A 21,112-nucleotide genomic window follows, 5' to 3' on the forward strand; every position below is an offset into this window, starting at 1 on the left:
GTAGATCTCTGCAGTTCATCCAGAGTGATCATGGGCCTCTTGGCTGCATCTCTGGTCAGTTTTCTCCTTGTTTGAGAAGAAAGTTTGGAAGGACGGCCGGGTCTTGGTAGTGGTCTGATGCTCCTTCCATTTCAATATGATGGCTTGCACAGTGCTCCTTGAGATGTTTAAAGCTTGGGAAATCTTTTTGTATCCAAATCCGTCTTTAAACTTCTCCACAACAGTATCTCGGACCTGCCTGGTGTGTTCCTTGGTTTTCATAATGCTCTCTGCACTTTAAACAGAACCCTGAGACTATCACAGAGCAGGTGCATTTATACAGAGACTCGATTACACACATTTGGATTCTATTTATCATCATCGGTCATTTAGGACAACATTGGATCATTCAGAGATCCTCACTGAACTTCTGGAGTGAGTTTGCTGCACTGAAAGTAAAGGGGCCGAATAATATTGCACGCCCCACTTTTCAGTTTTTCATTTGTTAAAAAAGTTGAAATTATCCAATAAATGTTGTTCCACTTCACGATTGTGTCCCACTTGTTGTTGATTCTTGACAAAAAAATTAAATTTCATATCTTTATGTTTGAAGCCTGAAATGTGGCGAAAGGTTGCAAGATTCAAGGGGGCCGAATACTTTTGCAAGGCATTGTATATTATCCAACACAAAAAGGGTTTGGAGGATATCTCTTTGTGAAGTTAGGTATTGTACCCATCACCTTATCAAAGGTTTATATGTACATGCAATCAAGCTTCTCGAACACACATCTATATAAAAATTGAAAAGATTCATAGTGAAGAAAAAAATAATAAACATTGGAAAAAAAAGTATTTTCAAAAATATTGATAAGTTGTTCAGTTCAATTTTTTTAGGCATGCGACCCAATAAAGTTTTTTTTTTTTTTTGTGCACTCAATAAAGTTTGTTTTTGAACATGTCACTAAACTGCGTCACATACAATGTCACACAGCCTACTCATCCACCGTTTGCGCGCTGCTGTCACTTCTACTCGCCGAGACGCCAACAGATCCGAGGAAAACAATGACAAATACAGCTCATCCTATTCCTTGAGTTAATGAAATAATGCATTAGCGCTAAATTTAGTTTTCGATTCTTTCTGCACGTTTCAAAGTCGCTCGCTAAATCCAACCGGCCACCGCCGTTGCTTGCTACGCATGTCTCCTTTCCCTGAGTTGGCGCCTTGCTCGTCAATTTTTTTTTTTAAATGTTCACATTAGGTTCGTCCTTCTTGACATCACAACAGCTCTTGGGATATGTAGTATTTTGTGCTGCTTTCGGTTTTGAAAAAAGGACAAGAAATGATGGAAATATGGAGATAGACACATGGTCCATGCAGCGTTTTAAGGCATATTTATGAGTGCAATAAAACTATAAAACTCAAATGACATTATCTTCCGTTTTACTTTGTCGATTGACTTCAAATAAAAACTGGTGTGGACATCAACTTCCGTTCTTTGAAACGAGAGCAACCAGAGGCACGTGGGTGACCTAATTACAGCGTTACGAGGCTTCAAAGATGATATGCGTAAACGTGTCGCATCCAACACGTTCGGTGTTAAAGGGTTAAACCGATCCTAGGCGGCTTGCAGAGATATTGACTTGCTGTCATTTGAGTTTGTATATCCCATCGTTGCTAGTTACATCATCATTGTTTGTCTGCCTGTCACCGCAGTTTTCCCCCGAGTTTTTTATTTTATCTTATTATTTATTTATTTATTTTTTATCCTGACCTACTGTCATGGACACTTTTTGTGTCTCCCTTTTCGCGATCGCGTTATTTTTTTTAGTGTTCAATAAACCCTTTTGCGCAATCCCTATGTTATTGTTGTCTAGTTGTCTGAAGTGTCGACAATTTGAAAATGTCAAGAAAGTGAAACTGATGGCACACCTTTGCGACTTGGGATACCAGGCAGTGAACTTTTATAATTTCATTTTCCTAAATGTTTTTTTACGGGCGGGAGAATAGTTGTGCTAGCTAGCAAGCGAAACTAGTATGACGACAGGCATGATTTTGTCACATTCTGCTGATGGTCAGATTGTTTTGTTTCAGAGTTGTGGGATGAGTTCCCAAGGTGTTACCTGCATCCAATTCCAGCTCACCAGCATTGTCTTTAAACCGATGCTAAGCGGCTTGCCGAGATATTGACTTGTTGCCATTTGACAGTTTGTGTATCCCTTCATTGCTAGTTGCATCATTGCCTTGTTTTTTTCCCGTAAATCTGCCCTCTCACCACGGTTTTCCCTCCAGGTTTTTTTTTTTTTTTTGACCTACTGTCACGGACCCTTTTTGTGTCTCCCTTTTTGCAATCGCATGTTTTTTTGTGTGTTCATTAAACCCTTTTACGCAATCCCTATGTTATTGTTGCCAGCTTGCAGTCTGAAGTAGCGGCAGTTTGAAAAAGTCAAGAAAATGAATGAAACCGATTGCGAGCCTCTGTGAGTCGGGGTACCACACAGTGAACTTTCATGGTTTCATTTTCCTAAATGCATTTTTATGGACGGGAGAATAGCTGTGCTCGCTGACAAGCGAAACCAGTAGGACGACTGGCACGATTTCTGCTGCTGGTCAGATTGTTTTGTTAGAGAGCTTCGGCATGAGTTCCCAACATCGTACCTGCGTCCAAATCCAGTTCATCAGCAGTGTCTTTAAACCAATCCTAGGCGGCTTGCCGAGATATTGACTTGCTGCCATTCGCCATTTTGTATGCCATTTGACCCTTCGTTCCTAGGTGCATCATTTCCTTGTTTTTTTTTTCGTTTGTCTGCCTCTCACTGTGGTTTTCCTTCTGTTTTTTTAATTTTTTTAAAATTTTATTTTTTTATCCCGACCTAATGTCACAGACCCCTTTTTGTATCTCCTTCTTTGTATCTCCCTTTTTGCGATAGCGTGGTTTTTTTTGTATGTTAAATAAACCGTTTTACGCGATCCCCATGTTATTGTTGTCTGCTCGCTGTCTGAAGTGGCGACAATTTGAGAATAGCTGTGCTAGCTAAAAAGCGAAGCTAGTATGACGACTGGCATGTTTTCTGCTGCTGGTCAGGTGTTTTTTTTAGAGAGCTTTGTGATTTCCCAAAATCGTACCTGCGTCCATATCCAGTTCATCAGCAGTGTCTTTAAACCGATCCTAGGCGGCTCGCCGAGATATTGACTTACCGCCATTTGACAGTTCGTAGTCTCGATCCCTTCATTGCTGGTTGCATTATTGCCTTGTTTTTTTGTTTGTTTGTTTGTCTCGCACCGCAGTTTTCCCTCTTTTTTTGTTGTTGTTGTCACGGACCCTTTTTTGTCTCTTTTTTCACGATCGCATGGTTTTGTGTGTTCAATAAATCCTCTGGGGTGGCGTGGCTCAGTGGTAGAGTAGTTGTCCCCCAAATCAGAGGTTCAGGATTCGATTATCCGCCCTGATGAAAATGTCTAATTATCCTTGAGAAAAATACTGAATCCCACATTGCTCCTGATGTTACATCACAAATACTGGCGATGTAGTATAAAGCGCTTTGAGGGCCTTGAAAGGTGTAAAGGCGCTTTACAAGTATAACACCATTTACCATTTGTACACAATTCCTATGTTATTGTTGTCTGCTTGCTGTCTGAAGTGTCGACAGTTTAAAAAAGTCAAGAAAGTGAAACAGAGTGCACGCCTATGTGACTTGGGATCCCACGCAATAAACTATGATGGTTTCATTTTCCCAAACGCATTTTTATACACTACAAATCACTTGGCATTTAGCTGGGAGGGGCCTGCTGTTGACTGAGCGGAGCTCATCACAGCTCGTTCGTGTCAAGCGAGCCGGCCGGTTCCACATTTAAGATGACGAGGTTGCCGTAGAGCCAGAGGTCCTCATCTAAAGATCGCGAGACATAGGTTCCCGAGCCCCGGTCTAGTGTAAGAACTGAAAAAAAACAAAGACTCACTTTGTTTGTGTCCAGATCTCTCTATCCATGATGGCTGTAGTGCTTATACTGCCAGTCATTGGGTCTATCTTGAACAACCCACTCATGGATGACGACCGAATGGAATACGTCACCTGGCCGTTTTGTCCCTGGTCCAGATCGTCCGCTGCGACCTGCAAAAGGATTGAATGAAACTATTGAGACCCATGCAAAAAAAAAAAGCTGCGTCAGTGTAACACAATCTGCGCTGCAATATTGGAGTCCAAATGAAATAAAACCAGCCTTGCGGACCGGCTTCCAAAGCACAACTGATTGAATACGTTCAACGGGAGTGCTGAGAATACAGCCATTCATTACTGCGCCTGAGTGAAACTATCCAGGCCGCTAAGGAGTGAAGAGTGTTTCTATTCTACTCCATAACTTCACACTCAAACAACAGCCAACCACAATAAACTCGGGCGAGGGCGGCGATGGGAGTTAGTTCTACCGCACCTGGATAATGGGAAAATCATGACCCTGCGCCTCTCGGATATAGGCCACGTAGTTCTGCAGTTGGAAGCGAGGCAAATTGTCATTGACGTCCTGCAGGATTAAGTTCACCGCCATGTAGGAGCTGGAGGACGCCGTCTCGGCTTTCACCACAAGGCGGAGTTTAGGGGTCTCCTCGTAGTCTAGTCCTTCAGATTTCTGGACCCATATTTCTCCTGAAACAACGCCAAAAAAATGCAAATTTTGACAACTTTTCAAAGCAGACGTCGTCATTTTATCTCTCTCTTACCGGTGATGGTGTTTATTCCAAAAGATTGCAACTGGTTTCCACTGAAAAGACTGTAAATGACACCATTTTGAGAGCCATCTGGGTACTGGGCTTGGGTCTGTGTCACAACTGTGCCTGGAAAAGAAAATATGTCCAGATTTAAAACTGTTGTACTAGCAAGATGGTATTTTCTTATTCACTGATTCCTAATGCAGTACCATCTTGCTAACAACCTCAACTGTCCAACCACTTCCACGGTCAGAAGAGGAGAAGAACAAACAAACACTAGCCCTGCAAGCAGGACTCAACGGGCCCGAGGGCGAGCGAATCGATTTCTCCAATTTCTTTTTGGTGATTTTTTAAATTTTGCCTACACTTCGACATAATGTCAAAAAAGCAAGGGTCGTTTTTATTTGCCATGAAAAAAGAATTATACAAGAAAACTAGAAACTGCAATTTCTGGAGAAATTACACCTGGTCTTTCCTGTGTGGCTATACAGATCGTAGCCCCGCCCAAGGCTATCAATAGAATGGACAAACATGCCTATCAGTGGCATTAAATAAATTAAATCCTATTAGAAATGAATGGGAAATTTGGACGTCCATGGCCGCCAATGGCGGCACCCTTAATAAGCGTCAATGGAATTGGGGAAGTTTGGGGGACATGTCCTATTGATATCTGGTCATTATCTGTTGATTTTTGGAAAAAAAATTCCCATAGAAAATGAATGGGAAAAAATTTGGACGTCCATGGACATCAATGGTATCAACTTACATAAGCGTCAATGGAATCCACGTACAATGGCATCAATAGAATGAACAAACATGAAGAAATGCCATTGGAAATGAATGGGAAGTTTGGACGTCCATGGATGTCAATGGCATCACCCTCCATAAGCGGCAATGCAATCGTGGACATCTGGGGGACACGTCCTATTGATATCTAGCCATTTTCTGTTGATTTGGGGGGAAAAAAATTCCCATTCAAAATGAATGGGAAAAAATTTGCACGTCCATGGACATCAATGGTATCAACTTACATAAGCGTCAATGGAATCCAAGTACAATGGCATCAATAGAATGAACAAACATGAAGAAATGCCATTGGAAATGAATGGGAAGTTTGGACGTCCATGGACGTCAATGGTATCACCCTCCATAAGCGGCAATGCAATCGGAGATATTTGGGGGACACGTCCTATTGATATCTACTCATTTTCTGTTGATTGTGGGAAAAAAAAAACATTTCCCATTGAAAATGAATGGGAAAAAATTTGGAAGTCCATGGACGTCAATGGCAGCACCCCCTATAAACGTCAATGGAGTCAGGGATGTTTGGGGGACAGGTCCTATTGATATCTGGTCATTATCTGTTGATTTGGGGAAAGTTAGTTTTTTCCCCATTGAAAATGAATGGGAAACATTTTGGACGTCCATGGCCGTCAATGGCATCGACATCCTTAAAGTCCTTTCCAAAGGAAAGACCAGGTAATAAGACATAACAACCACCTAATAATAATAATAATTTCTTTTCAGTGATTTTTTTGGGGGGGGCTCATTAGGTTTTTTTCCCCTTCCAGAAGGAGTCGGTCTCGTAAAAAAGGCCACTTCCTGTTCCCAGCAGGGGGCGCCAGGCCTAATAGGTGATTTTTGAATGAAGTCGAGTTCAGGCTGGGATACATCACGTACATGCCAAATATGAAAAAGATTGAACGTTGTATTGGGGAGTTTAGTCATTTTCTGAATTTGGTGTTTTGTATCGTGGAGTTATTAGCTGAATTTGGTGTTTTGTTAAAAAAATGTACGACTTTGGCACCCCATCGACTTTGGCACGATGAAAAATACGTCGTATGTTTTTTTTCTCCTACAGATGAAGTAGCAGAGTGTGAAGCAACAGCCTTAATGAGTCAAAACAGTTCTTCACTGCTGTCATCAGATGAACCAATTTATCCCTAATATATTTCATCGAAAAGTACATAGTATTTGTTTCTCCCACAGAAGAAGTAGCAGAGTGTCAGGCCCGTGAATGAAAAGTCGCCATTTTGATATGTGCAAATTTTGTTGAGTTTTCGAGCATGTTTTTGATAACATTTCATATGTCTCATGAAGAGTCTTACCAATTTTGAGGAGGATCCGACTAACTGCCTCGGCGCAATGGTCTCAAACGTGCACCCTGGTTTTCGACAAAAATGGCATGTTTTTCAATATTCAATCCAAAATACCAGATTTCCTGTTGGGTTTGGAATATGGGTGCAAGAGACTTTTTGAGGCATTTTAGCCCAAGGTATCAACTCCCCAAATTTCATCGCTCGATGTTGAAAAAACCTAAATGGAGAAGCCTTTTTTAAAAAATTCTAGGGGGCGCCACTGAGCCATTTTTTTGACAACATTGCCAAATTATCGAAATGTTCGCGATTCCGCATGTTTGTGCACATTTTGGTGAGTTTTTGAGCATGTTAAGACCTCCAAATGGGCCATTTTCATTTGCCATGAAGAAAGAATAATAATAATCCTTTGCAGAACAATAGGGCCTTCGCACCATGTGGGTGCTCGGGCCCTAACGAGAAATACAGTGGGGAGAACAAGTATTTGATACACTGCCAATGGGACAGTGTATCAAATACTTGTTCTCCCCACTGTACATTATTACACACCTATGCTACCTATGAACGTAGTGGTGCTATCGTTAGCTAATTGTATTTGCCTGTAGACACCATATGTGGGGCCTGATAACCAAGGAGAAAGAAGACGGAATGTTAGTCAAAAGAAGACGTGATTAGACGGGGTCAAGTGTACACAATTCAGCAATATGAGGAGGAGAACCCAATATTATGTATATGTAAAGGTGGATATTGTGACATCCTAGTCTATGCTACCTGATTGCTAATCCTGGCACCAACAATCTCTCTTCCTTAATGTGTCAAACAGCACCCAGTCATGTGTGAACCCACTCAAATGTGTGATAGTCCGGTAGAAAAGTGGAAATGTTGCGCGGGGGCCACCCAGGTGCCCCTATTTTGCTCGGCCAATCAGGGCAAGCGCAGCTCACCACTCCTCTCGCAGCTTCGACAAAGGGACTACTGTCATCCCAGGGCGATCCCCCAGACAATCTACGCCCTCGTTTACCAGCCTTCAGGGAAGGGATAAAGGGACGCCCACCCAGACTCCCAACCGCAACCCCCTAATCCACAGGTGTCAAACCGATTCCAGAAAGGGCCAAGTGGGTGCATGTTTGCTTTCCAACCAATGAAGAGGACACCTTATCACCAGATCTTTTACATGTGTAATCAGTTAAACTTTGTCAGGTGCTGCTTGTTTCAGTAGGAAGTTCATTGGTTAAACTCTGCACGTTATTGGTTGGAACAAAATCCAGCACCCACTTGGCCCTTTTTGGAATCCGTTTGGCACCTGTGCCCTAACCGATGTGTCACACCGCGGGACCCCCACAGCCCACTAGGCCCGGATAACGAAAGGATCCCCACCCGGAAAAGGCGACACGCCGGTGCCCAGCCGGCGATCCGCATCGGGCGCCAGGGTAGAACATAGAGACGAAGGAGGAAGAGGCCGCCGCAGAGCTGCTCGGGACTGAAGCCCTGACCCCCCTCACTGACAGCCAAGATGAAGAGGAGGCCCCGCCCCGGGAGCTCTGCCATATAAAAAATTGTAGGACCCACTGCTGAGAGGCCGCCGCACGCCGGTGTGGGACCGGAGCCCCAACCGCCCCAACCCTGCAACCGACAGCCTAGACGAAGAGGAGGCCCACCCTGGTAGCTCCGCCATGTAAAAATGCCCACCGCTGTGTGGAACCGGTCCCCCGACCCCCACAACCAACACCTAAGACGAAGATGAGACACCACCAGGGGGCTCCGCCATATAAAAAGTATCGGACCCAATGCTGAGAGGCCCCCGGTGTGGAACCGGACCCCTGCCCCCCCACCCCCACCCCCACCCCACCCCTGCAACCAACAGCCAAGACGAAAAGGAGGCCCCACCCCAGGAGAGCCTCCATATAAAAAGTGTGGGACCCATCTTCCGCCCTCATACAGTGGCTTCCATGTCCCCGATTGGCCGTCACTACCCAGCGCCATGATCTAGCGTTCCAGGTTACTGTTGTAATTGAAAAAGATTAAAATATTTCCCCTACCTTTTGCGGCATTCTCCTGCAGACTGACGTCTCGCGCCGCGCGAGAGAAGCGAATCCCCCTGTACATCTGCTCCTTGATATAAACAATGACCACCCCCAAGGAGGACTGAGCCGGGTTGCCCTGATCCATTGCTTGCACAATCAACGTCCTCTGGCTTTGGGTCAGACCTTGCAGATTCTCAGTGGCTTGGATGGCTCCCGTCAGGGAGTTGATAGTGAAACCCCTGACGGAGTGGGCGAATCGATAAAACACGGACCCATTTGCCCCGAAGTCCTTGTCCTCTGCCCTCATGGTGGCTAGCACTCTTTGGTTTGAAAGGCTACCGGCGGAAATGTTCAAAATAAGAGGGTCCTGAATGAAGAATGGGGCGTTGTCGTTGACGTCCTGAATATGGACGGTGACCCTGGCGGTGGAGTTGCGAGGGTTCGACGGCGAGGAGTCGGTGGCGCACACATCGAAGGTATAAGAGGCGGTTCGCTCTCTATCTAGAGGCGCCGCTGTGATGATGCGGCCCATGTTTTGATCTATGATGAACATACTTTTGGAGCCCTGGCTCAGGAAGTAGACAACCTGGCTGTTGGGGCCCTCGTCCAGATCTGTAGCCTTCACATCCAGAACCAAAGAGCCAATCGGTACGTCTTCTGACACATCCGCGGTGTAGCTGCTGGTGGTAAACTGGGGGCTGTGGTCGTTCATGTCCATGATGGTCACTTCTACGGTGGCGGTGCTGCTACGAGACGGGCGGGCCTGATCCTGGGCGGTCACTGTCAAGGTGTATCTGGCTGTGTTTTCACGGTCCAAAGGCCCAGAGGTGGACAGGGCACCAGACTGTCTGTCCAAGTGGAAATCTCCGGCAGGGTCACCATCTGCAAAGTCAACACGAGTAACTACAGACTTCAACCCTTTTAATTTTGATCTTAATGTTAGTCTTTCAAACCACTTCAAACGGATTGGATGTCTATGGCCGTCAGTGGCAGCCCATGCCAAGCAATGACTTCATTTTGAGGCATTTTACTTCATTTTCCAGCAGGGCCAAAAACAAAAGGGGTATTCGACATATTGCAAAATGGCTTTTGGCAGACGGCAGATTATTTACATATGGCAACATGGCTTTTAGCGTATGACAGCATATGTCAGAACAACTGACATATACAAAAACATCTGCCATATGCCAAAAAAACTGCCACATGAAAAAAATAAATAAATAAACAAAACTGCGATATGCCAAAAGCCATTTTGCCATATGTCAAATACACTGCCGTATGCTAAAAAAAACTGCTATATGCCAAAAGCCATTTTGCCACATGCAAAAACAACCGCCATATGTAAAAAAAAAACTGCCAAATGCCATTTCTCATATGTCAAAACAATTGACATGAGTAAAAAAATTTTAAAAAAAACTGGCATAAACCAAAAGCCAATTTGCCATATGCAAAAACGACTGCCATATGTAAAAGAAAATAAAACTGCCAAATGCCAAAAGCCATTTTGCCAGTCAAAACAATTGCCATAAGTAAAAAAAAAAAAAACACCTGCCATAAACCAAAAGCCATTTTGCCATATTCAAAAACAACTGCCATATGAAAAAAAAATGTCATATGCCAAAAGCCATTTTGCCATTTGCAAAAAAAAAAAAAAAAAAACTTCCAAATGCCAAAAGCCATTTTGCCATATGTCAAAACAACTGCCATATGCCAAAGGCCATTTTGCCAGCCATATGTCAAAACAACTGCTTTATGCTAAAAAACTGCAATATGCCAAAAGCCATTTTGCCACATGCAAAAAACCTGCCATATGCCAAAAGCTATTTTGCCATATGTCAAAACAACTGCCATATGTAAAAGAAAACAAACAAACAAAAACTGCCATACGCAAAAAGCCATTTTTCCATGTCAAAACAACTGACATAAGTAAAAGAAAACAAAAAAAAAAACTGCCATAAACCAAAAGCCATTTTGCCATATGCCAAAAAATTGTCACACACCAAAAGCCATTTGCAAAAAAAAAAAAAAAACTGCCAAATGCCAAAAGCCATTTTGCTAGCCATGTCAAAACAACAGCTATATGCTAAAAAAAAAAACAAAAACAAAAAAAAACTGCAATATGCCAAAAGCTATTTTGCCACATGCAAAAAACCTGCCATATGCCAAAAGCAATTTTGCCATATGTCAAAACAATTGCCATAAGTCCAAAAAACTGCCATATACCAAAAGCCATTTTGCCATGAGCAAAAACAACTGCCATATGCCAAAAGCCATTTGCAAAAAAAAAAAAAAAAAAAAAAAAAAAAAAACTGACATATGTCAAAACAATTGCCATATGTAAAAAAAAAACTGCCATATACCAAAAGCCATTTTGCCATATGTCAAATACTACTTTCCATTCTCATTGTCTCTCTCATTTTCTGTTGATTTTCGGTCACTATTCCTTTTGCGGCATTTATGGGTCACTTCCTGTTGATTTTGGGTTGGTGAAAGGAAGTGACTCAAGTGCTGTTAATTTTGGGGCATTTCATGTCATTTTCCATTGTTCTACGGTCACTTTTGTTGATTTTGGAAGATTTACAGGTCAGTTCCTGTTGACTTTGGAGCGTTTTTACAGATCACTTCCTGTTGTTTTTGGGTCACTGAAAGGAAATGACTCAAGAATGGTCCTTATTGGGCATTTACAGCTCACTTCCTTTTAATTTGGGGGCATTTCAAGCCATTTCCTGTTGATTTTCGGTCATTCACTTCCTGTTTATTTTTGGTCATTTACAGGTCACTTCCTGTTGATTTTGGGTTTGTGAAGTGACCCAAGAATTCTCCTTTTGGGGCATTTACAAGTCGCTTTCTGTTAACTTTGGGGCATTTCACGTCATTTCCTATTGTTTTTTTCTTCACTTCCTTTTCCTTTTGGGGCATTTACAGGTCACTTCCTGTTGATTTTGGGGCACTGTTAATATATTACGCAAACTATGCTGTGTCACAGTCCTCCGAGACACATTTTTCTCCGATCATCCTCACGTCATCGTCATGAAAAACGAAATATTTTCCTATTCGTCATCGTCAATGAAAACAACATTTTTTACCTGTAATTTGATAGTTGATCTTCCCACCGTCCCCCGAGTCCCGATCGGTGGCTCGTAGCGTGAAAAGAACCCTGGACTCCAAATTCTCCGGCACCTCGATGCCGTAGTACAGTCTTCCAAATATGGGGGCGTTGTCGTTCTCGTCCAGCACCCGGATCTTCACGGTTGCTTTGGCGTAGTTCGGGGGAAGCCCGCCATCTTTTGCGTAAACTGAAGTGGGGTAAAAAAAATAAAATAAAGCATCGCGTGATTGACAGCGCCGGTCAGGCTCACGTAATAAGAGTAAAGGTAAACACGTGGGTGCGTGTCGACATGTCGCTCGGAACCATTTGGAAGAGTAATGAGCCCACCGGTATCTAATGGCTTTAAAGTGTTTTTGTTCTGTCTACTTCAGTGCCTTTGATCAGCTCCTTAAAGGAGACATATTATGCTTTTCCTCCTACACACAATTTAAAACAGTTCCCAGGTGTCTTCAAAACATGTCTGTGACATGCGATCATCAAAATAAACCTAAAATCATTCTTTACACTGCACTTTTCAAACATTCGGGGTTCGTACAACTTTTTCATGTCCAAATTCAAGCCCTAAAAATGATGTCAATCATTTGTGCTGTAAAAAGTTTCGTTTGTGCTGTTATCGTTTTGAAGATACTTACATATTTTTTATAGGTCAATCCGAGGTCAACTCACCCCCATTTTAATTAAAAATGCTTTAGGGCCGAGAACAAAAAGTGGCTTTTTTTATGTATATGGCAAAATGGCTTTTACAGCACATTGACTATCAACTAGCACCCAAGTAAGGTGATGCCATTGACAGTCTTGCACATCCAAATTTTCCATTCATTTTCAAAGGCAGAAACATTTTGTAATGGTAAGTGTATAGTCAAAAATCAAAGCCACACATTTCCTGCCATTCAAAATGAATGGGATATTTGGACGTGCATGCCCGTCAATGGCATGGATGTGCATAGCCTGCAAAAAATGCCATGTTCCAAAAGCTATTTTGCTATATGCCCAAAAAAAGCCATATATCCCAAAAATGCCAGATGCTCAAAGCCATTTTGCCATATGACCCCCAAAATATGCCAACCCCCCCCAAAAAAATGCAATATGCCAAAAGCCATTTTGACCAAAAAAGCCATGTACTAAAAGAAATGCAATATGCTAAAAGCCATTTTGTCATATACAAAAAAAAACAAACTATTTTTGCCACGTATATAAAAATGCTATATGCCAAAAGCAATTTTGCCATATGCAGCCGTCCCAAAAAAAAACATACCCAAAAAAATGCCAAATGTCAAAAGCCATTTTGCCATATGCCCCCCAAAAATGTCAATAAAAAAATGCAATATGCCAAGTCATTTTGTCAAATGCCCCCTAAAATACCATATACCAAAAAATGCAATATGCCAAAATTCATTTTGCCATATGCCCCAAAAATACATATACCAAAAAATACCATATGCTAAAATCCATTTTGCCATATACAAAAAAGCCTACCATATGGCAAAAGCTCTTTTGACATATTAAAACAAAAACTATCATTTGCCAAAAGCTATTTTACCACATACAAAAAACAAAGCCTTTTAGTCATGTACTAAGAAAAACTGCCATATTCCAAAAGCCATTTTGCCATATGCCCCCCAAAAATGCCATATGGCAAAAGCCATTTTGCTATGTATCAAAACAAAACACCCAAAAAAAATGCCAGATGCCAAAAGCCATTTTGCCATATGCCCCCCAAAATATGCCATACCACCCCCAAAAAATGCAATATACCAAATCATTTTGCCATATGCCCAAAAAGCCATATACCAAAAGAAATGTCACATGCTAAAAGCCATTTTGCAATTTTTGCAATTTTGCCATACTGTATGCCCCCCCCACAAAACATACCCAAAAAAATGTCAAAAGCCATTTTGCCATAAGCCCCCCCCCCCCCAAAAAAAGCCATATACAAAAAAATGCAATATGACAAAAGTCATTTTGTAAAATGCCCCCCAAAATACCATGTATCAAAAAATGCAATATGCCAAAAGCCTTTTTGCCATATGCCCCCAAAAAATGTAATATGCCAAAAACAGTATGTGAAATACCAGTCTGCGTTCTCGCTGTCTCTGGCGAATGGCTAAAATTGGTGTGAATCGTTTATGCTTCATTTGTGCTGAAAAAAACTTTCGCTTGTGCTGCTACCGTCTTTGATATATAGAGATATTAATTTCGAGTGATGACGTTACGCAGCCCCCCCCATCTATTGCATTTATCGTGGCTGACGGAGCATACCAACTTTCTCAATAACAGAGGGGTGTCTCAACAACTCGCGCAAACGTAGCACAAACGAATGGCAATGGGGGGCTGTGTTTCATGCGATCACTTGAAATTAATATCTCAAGCCCCTGAAGTTTAAATTACGACAAGCTACTTTGACTTACTGTCTCATGCACATGCTTTGTATTAGTCCTTGAAAACCTTGAAAATGCTTGGATTTTACTGTCATGTTTTCAAGTCCTTGAAATATTTTGTGTCAAGTCCTTGAAAAAGTGTATGAACCCTGCATGCAGATGAATCACTGCTGGCCTCACCAACAAATGTGACTGTACCTGTGACCGTGTAGTACTCTTGCTGTTCCCTGTCCAGTGGCTGAGTGGTGGTGATGACGCCAGTTACGGGGTTGATCGTAAAACCCTCTACTGAGAGGCCATCGTACGTCACCTTGCCATTGGATCCTGATGGAGAAAAATTACAGGGGTGTCATGACTTACTTTCCTCATATTTGTTTGTTCTTGCCCAAGCAGCATAGGCTGCGTTCAGACTGCCGGCGTATCTGATTCCTCCTCAAATCCGATTGATAGCGCTGAATGCTGTGATTATTCATTGTGCTTCATTCATTAGGAGAATGCAGCGAGCAGGAAGGGAGGGGGGGCAGAAATAAAAACAGAAAAAGAGAGAGAGACAGATGAGAAGAACAAACAACGACAATAAATACATTCAACGCCTACGCCAACTATGGATATAGTAGTGCTATCGTTAGCTAATTGTATTTCCAGTTGACACCATGTTGGGGAACTGATGACCGAGAGAAAAGGGAGGGGGGCGGGGGGGGGGGGGGGGGGCTCAAAAAGAGCTGTGATTAGGTGGGGTGGAGCGTACACAAATCGGTAGAAACCAGTATTATGTGAGTCAGTTGTAAGTGTGGATATATTGACATCCTATTCCATGCAGCCTGATCGCCAATCCTGGCATCGATAGTTTCTCTACTTGAGTGTGTCTAATTTCACCCAGTTGTGCATAAATCCCATCAGACGTGTAGTAGATAGTCCTGCAGAAGAGGGTCACAGTCCCTCCCTAGCCAATCGGGGAGGTGAGCCAGCGCAGCTGATTGCTTCTCTCGCAGCTACAGCAAGGGGGCTGCCGTCATCCCCCCGGGATCCAAGGTGGGCTTTCAGGGAAGGGATGAGGGGATGCGGCACAACACCAGCCCCCAACACCGACCAGCCACCGCCGCAACCCTCCAACCGACACGGCCTACTAGACCCGTAGCAGGACAGGGCCCCTTCCTGGAGTGGCCGTTACCCCGCTGACCCACAGGTACTCAGCAAGCGACCCGCGCCTGAGCCCAAGGAGGATACCCGGGCAGAAAACAAAAACAGGGGAAGGCAAAGAAGGAAAGCATAGAGAAGTCGCCACAGGGTGGCCTGGGACCGGAGCCCCGACCCCCCAACCCTACCAGGCGGACCAGACAAAGAAAAGGCCACGCCCCGGGAGACATGCCATAGAGAAAAAGTGTGGGACCCTCCTACCGCCTTTTCACTGTGACTGCCAGGTCCCCGACTGGCAGCCATTACGCAGCACCGTGATTGGATTATATGGGGGGGTGGGAGGGGCTAGTGCAGTATATGCATTAAAATAGGGCAGTGGGCTTAGGGCAGTGGTCAGTAGTTACAAAAGATTCAATCTGGATGGCTCCACTTGGACTGCAGGCATATCTGATTCCAATCAGATTCCACCTTAAATCTTTTTTTGGGGTTGAGTGTTCACACTATTTTCACTAATTGTCCAAATCGGATTGGGGCCTGTTCATACTGGGCCACATGATTGACCCATCTGACAGGTTGCTTAGGCCTTGTTAGGACTAGCAGCCAAAATCATATTTTTATCCCATCCATATTGTAACTGGATTGCTTTTTTGTAGTCTGAACACTCACAAAGCACAGAAATCTGATCTGAAACCACATACGTGAGGTAATTTCATATAAGATTTAAACAAGATGCTTCTCTGTCTGAAAAGCCCAAATGAGTTTTGACTGTCTGTGACATCACAATTCTGCCTGACGCCTTCGTTGCCACGGCACCCTGTCTGGTGTGTCAATCATCCTGAACAGGTCCATGTCCGGTTTGGACACTTGCTTAAAGTGCATGTGACACGAAAAAGCATGTTTATTTCATAATACACGCAGTATTTTATGCTCCTGAATGATATGGACCGCTTGGATGTGTGTGGAAGCAATCGCTTTATTTATTTAGTTTTTTGAATCCCGCGCCATGAAAATGAGTGACTTCCGGCTTCGGTCTTGCATTGAGGAGGAGGGCACTGTGACGTGTACGAGTGAAGGCGTCCTCTTCACCATACAGCAATACTGTTGTGTATGAGGACGAAGGATTCAGCTGATTTTGCGGATTAATATGTTTATTTTTTGCATCACGCCAGCCAAACGGCTGCAGAAAAATCTTGCTTTATGAGGGAGAGCCGTGTGCGCCTTTTTGGAGTTTCAAAAGGTTCCCATTCACTGTGGATATTGGCCAAAACAAGCCCTACTACTGTGGGACCATTGGACTTACGAGGAAGTGAGTAAACATCTTGTTTTGTATTATGTCAAATATTAATACAGCGATTACAAAGTAAACACTACAAACTTTCTTTAAATAAAGGACTACTTACGTTTGATCATTGATAGGCATATAAAAAGCTCTCCTCATGCACATTAGCTGCACGTTAGCTGCACAACAACTGCAGCCGCCCTCCTACGGGGAACGAACTGTAAATTGCTCTCCAACGGGCGGTTTGCAATTCCGCAAAGACAATCGACAACCCAGTCGTCATGTCAAATAATCCGGGCTAGTTATGTGTGATTTTCCGCTTGGAAGACTTTGAAACATCACTTGGTTCGGGTTAGCATGTCGGCTAGCTGTCACGCCTCTTGGTTTGTTTACATTCTCCGAAGCCGGGGAAGGGAAATGACATATGTCCAATTTAGGTGTTATAAAATATCGTTCGGGAGGTGCGACAGTAAAGGTGAATTCGACAGTTTTGACCATTATAGAGTAATTTTGCCATGTCGTCCTGAATAAGTGCATTTTTATGATTTCATATTCCGTTTAGCACAAGACTGTTATTTGTCATGACCGTGCCATTTATTCAGCAATTGGGGAAAATACTAGGATAAAAAGAATATCCTGTCAAAATATTGGAGTAGAGAGACTGAAACAATGACATTTTGCGGCTCTCTTCGTCGCGTTTTCCTCATTCTGAATAATTCCCCCACAATGGGCTGAATAGTAAAACCGATGAGCCAAGTCTCCCGCTGACCTGTTGGGGACGCTAGAGCCCTATAATGGTAGGCGTGGCTAACCGGCAGATTAAAAGACTTAATTTCTCGTCATCTGCGCTTTGCTAAATTGTTGTATATAGTCAAATCGTCTCAAAATATGATTCTAATTCACATAATAATGCTATTTAAGACTTTTTTCTCCTGTCATATGCTCTTTAAAGTAGTGTGAACAGTCAGCCCTAAAGAAAAAAATCAGATTTGAGGAGGAATCAGGAATCAGGAATTAAACTACTTCCCGTATGTGGCTTCAATACTGATTTTTGTGCATTGTGATTGTTCACACTACAAAAGACCCATCTAGTTTCAATCTAGATTAGCTAAAAAATCAGATTTTGCCTGCCAGTCTGAACAAGGCCTTAGAAATGACGCTTCTCCCAGGTATGTGGATACCACGTTTTGTGCTATGTTCCTCGCAAAACTGGCTTTGTTTACTACATTTGGACAGAACGTTTACAATGCTTTTTGTTTTATTTGCTTCTGAGTCACGCCATGTGGAAACGCATCCCGTCTCCAAGGCACTCATTTAGGGAAAAAAAAAAACAGCACAAAAGAATGTTTGTTGGACTCGCAGTATGCAATTGTGAGGACAACATGGTTTGACCATCTAACTTAGTTGTCATCATAACTATAATTCATATCATTCATTGCTTTGTGAGACGCAGTACACAAATCAGTCATGCTCTCACGCCGGTTGTTTTATGGGTAGAGATCTGCCGTTTATTTTGTCGCAAAATGGGAGAAAACAGCAAAACGTGGATCGGTCGTCCTGATTTTTTACCTTGGTCCAGGTCGAAGGCCGATACCGTCAACACAGCCGACCCTCGCGGTTGGTTTTCCGCGATTTGGGCCTCGTAACTGCTCTCTTCGAACCGGGGCGCTTCGTCATTGACGTCCACCACGTAGACGCGCAGCAGCTGGGTGGTAGAATGGCGAGGGGTGCCGTGGTCCTCGGCCACCACGGTCAGGTTGAAAACCTCCTGCTCTTCGCGGTCCAAAGTTTTGAAGATAGACAAAGAACCTGTGGAAGGGATTAGGGGCATGAGTTTGACTGTGATTAAACAGTTCCCTGACACTCGCTGTCCAAAGGTTTAGGGGCCGTTTACATGGGGACTCTCAGAGAATACAAAAATTTCAAATTTATATGGGCCCGTCTCCATTCGAACGATGTCGCAATTCCGTATGAAAATGATGTAGTATTCATGTCAGGCCCTAGGGGGCAGTGCGACAGCGAATGATGCACTTTGACCCCACCAAAGTTCCTAAGCCCGGAAAAAAATATGCCCGCCCACTCCAAGCAATGGCATTTTTTTGTTAAAAATGCAAAAAATAGTTAAAAATAATAGTAAAACAGTAAATTAAAGCCAACATTCCGCCATATTTGCTGTTTATTATGTTTAGTAGCACCGCTGCGCACGCCCAATGAATCTTTGTTTTTTTTACTGTCCCCTCACCCGTCCACACCCCCTTTTACACCTGTAAACCAGGCCCCCTAAGCTCCACCCCTGGTTGTAGGTCACTTCCTATTGATTTGGGGGCATTCTCAGGAACGTTCCTACTGATTTTAGGCAGTGGCGGAATAAATGTGAACAGGGCCTCAGTGCGATGAGTATCGAATGTCCCCGCTTTATCTGGACCTGAAATATTTTACCCCTTAAATACTATGTTAAAACCCCACGCATCAGCTTATCTTTGGTTTTTACTCTCTCTTCGCCCGACCACGCCCCCTTTGACAGCCGCAAACCGGGTATCCTAAGCTCCGCCCCTGATTTTAGGTCACTTCCTATTGATTTTGAGGCATTTTCAGGTCTGTTCCTGTTAATTTTTGGGCATTTATGGGTCACTTCCTATTTATTTAAGGCAGTTGCGGAACAAATGTGAACAGGGCCCCAATGACATGAATATCAAAGGACCCCGTTTTACCAAGACCTGAAATATTTTAATAATTAAACACTATTACAGCCCCACGCATCAGCTTTATCTTTGTTTTGAATCTCTCCTTGCCCGACCACGCCCCCTTTTACGGCCACAAACCGGGCATCCTAAGCGCCGCCCCTGAATTTAGGTCACTTCCTATTGATTTTGGGGCTTTTTCAGGTCCGTTCCTGTTGATTTTGGGGACATATCCTGGTCACTTTCGGTTGCTCCTGTGCCACTTTCTGTTATTTTGCGGCATATATGGGGGTGGGAACCGCTGGGTAGCTCACGATATGATACAAGGTTCACTATTTGGCGATACAACAATTATCGATACATGCGTCAGGAAATCATTCGACAACTAAAAAACAGAAAAACAAGCTATTTTCATCCTTCTGCTGTGAATTGGAACAAGTTTATCACTAGTAGACGTCTAGTGGTGCCAGGCAATTAGTTCATTTTGGGCTATTTCACGTCATTTCCTGTTGATATTCTGTCAATTCCTGTTCCTTTTGGGCCATTCATTGATCACTTCCTTTTCATTTTGGGGCATAACTAGGAATGTTCCTATTAATTTTAGACAGTGGCGGAACAAATGTGAACAGGGCCCAAGTGTGATGAGTATCAAATGTTCCCGCTTACCTGGACCTGAAATATTTTAACACTTACACTATATTAAAGCCTCATGCATCATTTTATATTTGTTTTTTACTCTCTCTTCGCCCGACGGCCCCGTTTTATGCCCTCAAACTGGCCCCCTTAGCTCCGCCCCTGATTTTAGGTCACTTCCTATTGATTTAGGGGCATTTTCAGGCCTGTTCGTGTTGATTTTGGTGACATTTTCCTGCTCCTTTTGGGTTGCTGCTGTGCCACTTTCTCAGGATTCCTCAGGTTTGTGGCACATATGGTTCACATCCTGTTGATTTGGGGGTATTTTATTTGTGGCTCACTTCCTGACTATGTTGGGAAATTCCCAGGTAACTTCCTGTTAATTTCCAGGTCACTTCCTGTTAATTTTGTGCCATTTAATGGGTCACTTCCAGGTTAATTTTGTGGCATATATATGGCCCACGTTCTGTTGATTTTGGGGCATTTCATTTCTGGCTCACTTCCTGTTGAGATTGGGGAATTCCCACATAACTTCCTGTTAATTTTTGGGTCACTTCCTCTTAATTTTGGGTCATTTATGGGTCACGTCCTGTTAATTATGGGTCAGTTCCTGTTGATTTGGGTGCATGTCATTTCTGGCTGACATCCTGTTGCTGTTGGGGAGTTCCCAGGTAACGTCCTACTAATTTCTGGGTCACTTCCTGTTAATTTGGAGGCATTTATGGGTCACTTCCTATTGATTTTAGGCTGTAGTGGAACAAATGTGAACAGGGCCCAAGTGCGATGAGTATCAAATGTCCCCATTTTACCTGGACCTGAAATATTTTAACACATAAACACTATATCACAACCCCACGCATCACCTTATCTTTGTTTTTGACTCGCTCCTCGCCTGACCACGCCTCCTTTTACGCCTGCGAACCGGGCTCCATGAGCAGTGGCAGGCAATGAGCTTTCAAACCTCAACTCTCTCCGCTAGTAATAAACTCAGCAAGTACTCATGTATTCCGAAGTACTGCGGCGCCAATAAGCATTCATTTCAGCTTAAGATGTTAGAAACACCCTTAATGAAATTTCCTCTTTCCCACATTTT

The 21,112-nt window shown here is 43.3% G+C and overlaps 1 protein-coding gene across 1 annotated transcript in view; it reads right to left on the reverse strand.

Moving 5' to 3' along the window:
- Window positions 1–21,112, reverse strand: part of LOC130917917 (protocadherin-16-like) — a 231,571-nt gene that overhangs the window by 15,703 nt on the left and 194,756 nt on the right. The window contains exons 11-17 of the mRNA XM_057839694.1: window positions 18,275–18,514; window positions 14,488–14,613; window positions 11,889–12,098; window positions 8,818–9,684; window positions 4,695–4,808; window positions 4,409–4,620; window positions 3,938–4,089 (exon numbers count right to left, since the gene is read on the reverse strand). Coding sequence (XP_057695677.1) covers window positions 3,938–4,089; window positions 4,409–4,620; window positions 4,695–4,808; window positions 8,818–9,684; window positions 11,889–12,098; window positions 14,488–14,613; window positions 18,275–18,514 — 1,921 coding nt within the window. The remainder of the gene's footprint in view (window positions 1–3,937; window positions 4,090–4,408; window positions 4,621–4,694; window positions 4,809–8,817; window positions 9,685–11,888; window positions 12,099–14,487; window positions 14,614–18,274; window positions 18,515–21,112) is intronic.

The sequence above is a fragment of the Corythoichthys intestinalis genome, chromosome 6 (assembly GCF_030265065.1).
Source record: "Corythoichthys intestinalis isolate RoL2023-P3 chromosome 6, ASM3026506v1, whole genome shotgun sequence".
NCBI lineage: Eukaryota > Metazoa > Chordata > Actinopteri > Syngnathiformes > Syngnathidae > Corythoichthys > Corythoichthys intestinalis.